This window comes from Osmia bicornis, chromosome 4 (genome assembly GCF_907164935.1).
Source record: "Osmia bicornis bicornis chromosome 4, iOsmBic2.1, whole genome shotgun sequence".
Taxonomy (NCBI): Eukaryota; Metazoa; Arthropoda; class Insecta; order Hymenoptera; family Megachilidae; genus Osmia; species Osmia bicornis.
In genome coordinates this window covers 11,759,230-11,765,347 of record NC_060219.1, presented here as the reverse complement: position 1 = coordinate 11,765,347, position 6,118 = coordinate 11,759,230, and the positions used below count along the sequence as shown (strand labels likewise).

Sequence of the window (6,118 nt, the reverse complement as noted above, 5' to 3'; positions counted from 1 at the left end):
AATGTAAACTTTCTATTTCGTCTCCTTTCTATCTTAATAGAATATCTAATATTAATTTATCGGTTAGTTTAATGTTAAAATAAACAAGAAATTGAACGCGATGATCAGCGGTGGATCGTTTCGGTAGATTTATTTGATAGAGGCGATCGATCGCGCACGAGTAAGCAGAAATTTTGAAAACAAGAGTTAAAAGTTTAGAGTTTAAAGTATAATGGACAGAATTCACTCTAGCCCGATCATTTTCACTTCCGTGGAAAAGAAAAGGGAAAGTACCGAGTCGTTTCAGAACAAGAAACCGTGCTCTGTCGAACGCGTGCAACATGCGTAAAGAAATTCACGTGATTCGTTGAATTACACTCAGTTAGACAATGTTTATTCGGTAGAAGATGACAATATTATTATTATTATTTGCAAATTTAACACCTTGATAATCTTCTACTTACTTGACTTTCCAGAATTACATTCCTGAATGGGTTGAAGATTTCGTGACATCGTTAAACTGATTGTTTTCCTTAAATCACAACAATTTCACTAAACACCCCCGTTGAAGGCATACGTTGAGTTATTTCGATGTCCATTAAAAGTTTCTACCTCAACGGATTCTGTCAGGATATCTTAATTTCTGACATTCTGACGAGATATCTTAAAACGTCACATTTTCCTTCAAACTTTTCTTCGTTTAAAACATGCATGAATTCTGAAGCTAACAATCTTTGATTCTCTTTAATCCCCCCGGTTCCTTTCGTTATAAACTTTACAATACTCTAGCAGTAAATAATAAATTTGTAATAAAAAAAAAAGAAAAGGAATAGAATATTGAAACGTCAAATCGATGCACATCACTTGACGCACGTGCACTCTCGGTATAAAAGCAGAAATCACGTGCAAACTGGTTCACGGAGGAACGACCTTTAAAGTTAATACTTCCGATTCCCGAACTAATACAGATGGTTGACCTTCGGACAAATGGCGGCACTCGTGGACTCTTCGTGGCCACGAGTGTCGACTATACTGGACTACGATTCCAACGATGAACCGAGTTAACTCCCAGAACTTAAGTTCTGGGTAGGAAAAGCGTATACACGCTTGGTTGTTTCGATCTTCCTCGATACATTCTCTCCTCGACATCAGAAAGAAAGAAAGAGAGAGTGCACGTATACATGCAAAGAACTCGCTCCTGTGAGTGTGAGCTACGTCTCGCAGAACCCTCCTCTGGATTTATTTTCTCCTCCTTCTTCTCGGTGGCGAGATAAAGAGCGAGAGATTAAAACTACAAGAGAGAAAGTCCTACAAACGATCATGATACAGCTACAGAACACATTTAATAAGTGCTTTTTTATAATGTCACAAATATTTACTATTTGTTGATTAGAAGAACTCATTTGACTTATAAAATCTTACACTTTTTTATTCACAAGTTACGAAACATCGTTTAAATAATATTTCTTACATCAGTGGTCCAGAAAAACTGTAGATATATTTTTGAAAGCTTGATTTGTAACGTTGCGATTACTCTAAATTAGATTAACAATAAGTGATTGATCAGGCCAAAGCTACTTCCCATAACTTTCATAATAGCTCTGTCTTTATTATTTTCTAAATCAATATACTTTCATGATATTTAAAAAAGTATTATTTATCGTATCGAATACAAATACAAAAAGTATCCGTACTTTCAAAACATTGACCATACAAGAAAAAGGGAATAAATTAAATTATTGAACGTGTTATAAACATAAATATTTATATAAAAGACCAGTGTTTCTATTAAGATCAGTCTTATTTATCCCTGATCTTGTAATGTTCAATGTTAATTGTCAAATGAAACGTTCTGCAAAAAAACGAATACCTAACACTGCAATCTTCTCTAAGAGTAAAGTTTCAAAAGGCATTGTTTTATAAATAATCCGATAATATTTCACTGTCACTTCTTTTTAGTACCAAAACCTGAGAAACCCATTATTGCTGCCATTTCATCAGAAGGTCCACCATTGTCATCACTGATTTCTTCAATTTTTCTTTTTTTATCTTTTCTCTTCTCCTTTCTGTATTCTTTAATTTTTTCTTCCTATAAATAACACGAATAATCCTGTAAACTAATTGAACATGTTTATAGAAAAACTACATGTAGAAAACGAAACAAACCTCTTCCTTCAATTCTTTTACTCTTTGTTCTAAATCATAATCTTTCTTTTTTTCTTCCAGTTTCTTTTTATTCATTGCAAAACGGGCTTTAACTTGTTCCAATGTAGATCTTTCGATCTTCATTGACATGCCCAAATTACGCTGATCTAAAAATACAATATAACAACTTAGCATCATTAAAATATTGCTTATAACTCTAAGCATAATTGATTACGTTTTGTTCCATTGATGTGGTCTAAGAAATTAATTGAATCCTTCACAACACAATCGCAAACATTACAATAGTATCTGCAAACATAATAATTGTATATTATAATTTTTATGTTCATATCATTTTGCTCAAAGAGTTTTAAATTTATCTTTACCCTCCAGTCTGAGAAGATGGTGTGTTTTTATTAATAACAACACTTTTCCCTAATTTAGATTCAAGGTCAACTTTATAGTCTCGTTGTTTGAGCAATTCCCTTTTTACGGCTGGTTGTTTGGGAATGCCCAGCTCTTCTTCGGCAATTTCATCCTGGAGACGCTGAAGTGCTATTCTTTCGTACTCTTCTCTGTTCCATTTTCTTCTATGATCATCTGGACGCTAGAAATAAATTAATTAAAGTAGAAATACAAAATGTACAAATTTCTATCAGCTAGCATTAAAAGTTTCAGAAGTTTCTCTTTATAACATTAAAACTTTCTAAATCATATATATTATAAATTATATTTGTAACCTATTGATACATTTTTTAATCTTCCTAATCATTCTAATTTTTCTAAATCTTGTATAATTAAAATATCTGTATTAATATTATTCCAATCAAGAACTAGGGTTAGAAAATATGTCAAATGATATTTTTAATAATTATTATCTTCATTAGTGTTATAGCAAAAACAAATGTTAATGTAAAATCCATGTAAATATAAATCACTTCAATTCTTACCATAGACATTGTTGAAGTTTTTAGTTTCAATCAAGTTTCTTACGCGTAAAAAACAAACTGCCCTCTCTTCTTTGCTTACAGTAGTAAGCAGTAGTAAGGTAAGGGTAAGAGCATGCTCATATTACGTGTTTCAAATGTTCATAAATTTATTTAAATATTATTAAAAACTTATTTATAAATATGAAATACGGCAATGGTTATTATAACGCTATATTATTACGTAGTATTTACTATACTATAATAACCATTTACAAATTATAATTCGTCGTATGACAGTTATGGTCTCTCATTGAATGAATAATAGGAATTTGTATTTAATCTTTAAAATATGAAAGAAATTGTACTAATTTATTTACAAATTTATAGATAAATACATTAAAGATAGTAAAATCAAAATGAAATAATTTCCAAAGTAATATGTATTCTATATTCAAAAATACATTTGTACAATTTTTATATACCAACAGTGTTAATCTTATATGCATAACATCTTTTATTCATCAATTTAAAAATTGATAACAGATAACTTAACATCAAGATCCATATCTTTCTAAGGTTAAAACTGAACTGATCTACACATATAATAAAGTAGAATATTCAAACAAAATTTTATGTTTGATATTTTTCCTATTTTATTAAAGCTTCATTGAATAACTGAATTATTAAAAAATTTTGAAAACAGAACTTCATTAGCACCATGTTACTTATGTCCATTTACTAATATATAAATTCTATAAGATAAATACGTAACATCATTCATATCAGAAAAACAGTAATCACTAATAGATTTTACAAATAGAACATTTATATAACGTCAAATAAACTAAAAATTTCTCTGTAACATTGACATAGAACTATCATATAACTATATATAAACATAAATACATTTCTATTATCACAATAAGTTTTTCTTTTTTTTAATAAAACTCTGAGTAAAAATTACTCATAGAATTTTACACGAGGCAAATAAGTAACAGATAATAACAAACTATATCTAAATATTAAGTCATTAACATTATTGTAATAAATCTGGTGGAACATTTGTTGGTAATATGACTCCAAGTCTTGTTACCATAAAGGATGCTACTTTGCAACCATATTCCAAACAATCTTTTGGTTCCCAGCCAGCTAAAACACCTGCTAAAAAACCAGCTACTAAAGAATCACCAGCACCTGTTGTATCTACAACTGGAGTTTTCGGTTTAAATGGTTGTACCTAAATAAAATATAGTACAATCATTAGTCAACCCTTTAATCTACAGATTGATCTTTGTAATATGGTTGAACAAATTGACCTACTTGAACTGAATAACCTTTCCCATAAACAGCAATTGCTGGTGCAGATCCGCCTTGGGTCATAACAAATACTCCACCGCGAGACCACCAATTTGTATACTCACTGTAAACATTAACTGCTATTCTTTTAAGACTATTTAGTAAAAATGGTATGTCAGCTACATCGTCGTATGTAATGTTTAATGCTTGAGCCAAAGCTTCCATTTCTCTTGAATTTCCAAACACAATGTTTGCATGTCCAACCATTTCACATATTGCTACATGATGATCCTATAAAAATCAATATAATACTGTTGTTAACATCATGTTCGTTATATCTGTATTAGTGTATCAATTTAGAATCAAAAAATATTTATATACATTAAATATATATACTCCACTCAGGTTAAAAGCTACAATTATATTCCTTCGTTGTGCCTGTGTAACAAGTTCTTTTGCTACAGAAAAACTGTGAGTTATAAAAAATCCTTCAATATAAATTATTTTTATTTTATCTAACGACAGATTGCATCTTTTCAAGTCATCTGTAGTATATACACCAGCAGCACCTATATTTGCAACAAGGCTACGAGATGATTCATTTATCAGTGCTATACACTGTCCAGTAGGTAAAGTTGAATGAATTGCATATCTGGAAAAAGATGTATTTACAAAGATCTATTGTATGAAAATTTAAAAAAAAATTGAGAACATTGCAAACCTTGCATCCACACCTGCTGATCTCACTAAGTTCTTCAATGTTGTTCCCTTTGAATCATTTCCAAGTCCTCCAGAATAAATACAATACCGCTTTTTAAAAGTTTCATCGCAAAGCCATTCTAAAATTCTCATTGTGTTTTGTGCTGATCCTCCTGCACTAATTGTAGGTTCTGATCTATTTCATATATCATTAATGACATCATTAATATTTGTAATATTATTTAGTAATAATGAATCAAGGTAATCAAGAACATTTGCAAATAAATATCAGTATAATAATGTTTACATTGTATATACCTTTTACACAAAATATACAGTTGTAATTCTATATTTGTTTTAAACTAATGAAATAAAGAAAATGATACATACATTTGTATAAACTATATACAATGTAAACACTTCATAATTATTAACAAATATACTTATTAACTCTAGTTGTAAGTCTGCCATTAATTCCTGCATTTTATCTTCTGTAAGTTCAGTTTCTCCATCTATTGTAAGATTATGTTTTTTTAGTAAATCCTTGTTTTTCAGAAATACAAAAGCATCCAGCAAAGGATTGCCAAGAGCTACAACTGCAGGAACATCCAACTTCGCAATAGCTTCCCTCAGTGGAATTTTTTCAAACATTTTTATTTGTACTTTAAATATACTGTAATATAAAAAAGTTTAAAATAATTTTTAAAGTATACATACAATACTTTATAATTATAAAGATTTCGCTTATGATGTACTCTACCTTTATACATTAGACAAAAAAGGTAACAGTAGAATTGTAGAACAAATAATTATGACAAGCAAATATTACAGATGACTAAATCATTTATTGCTTAAAAATGCTGTAAATAAATATTAATAAATATTAATATATTTCTTCAATATTTACATTATAGTGGTATGAATTTTAAAAAGGCTTTCAGGTAACAATGTTCATTTTTCACTAAAAAAATATAATCATGAAAAAAATCAATATATTTTATACATTTTGTATACTTTAACCACAAACAAGGTGTAGGAAAGACCTTTCACGTGATGCATGTTGTGTTTGT

General features: G+C 29.4%; 2 protein-coding genes across 3 annotated transcripts; both read right to left on the bottom strand.

The window, feature by feature from the left end:
* Positions 1–1,381: 1,381 nt before the first annotated feature.
* On the bottom strand, positions 1,382–3,376 carry LOC114878442 (zinc finger matrin-type protein 2). The gene is made up of 5 exons (XM_029192272.2): positions 3,075–3,376; positions 2,511–2,731; positions 2,360–2,433; positions 2,146–2,291; positions 1,382–2,068 (listed from the first exon to the last, which is right to left on the bottom strand). The coding sequence occupies exons 1-5, from the start codon at positions 3,081–3,083 to the stop codon at positions 1,925–1,927; spliced, it is 594 nt and encodes a 197-aa protein (XP_029048105.1). The 5' UTR covers positions 3,084–3,376; the 3' UTR covers positions 1,382–1,924.
* Positions 3,377–3,475: 99 nt separating this feature from the next.
* Positions 3,476–6,114, bottom strand: LOC114878440 (adenosine kinase-like). 2 transcript variants are annotated; one of them, XM_029192265.2, is made up of 7 exons: positions 6,063–6,114; positions 5,809–5,908; positions 5,500–5,721; positions 5,071–5,244; positions 4,731–5,001; positions 4,374–4,640; positions 3,476–4,290 (listed from the first exon to the last, which is right to left on the bottom strand). In XM_029192265.2, the coding sequence occupies exons 3-7, from the start codon at positions 5,697–5,699 to the stop codon at positions 4,090–4,092; spliced, it is 1,113 nt and encodes a 370-aa protein (XP_029048098.1). In that variant the 5' UTR covers positions 5,700–5,721; positions 5,809–5,908; positions 6,063–6,114; the 3' UTR covers positions 3,476–4,089. The 2 variants fall into 2 exon arrangements, with proteins under 2 accessions (XP_029048098.1, XP_046141293.1); XM_046285337.1 differs by lacking the exon at positions 5,809–5,908 and having other exon boundaries at positions 5,956–6,087.
* Positions 6,115–6,118: the final 4 nt, after the last annotated feature.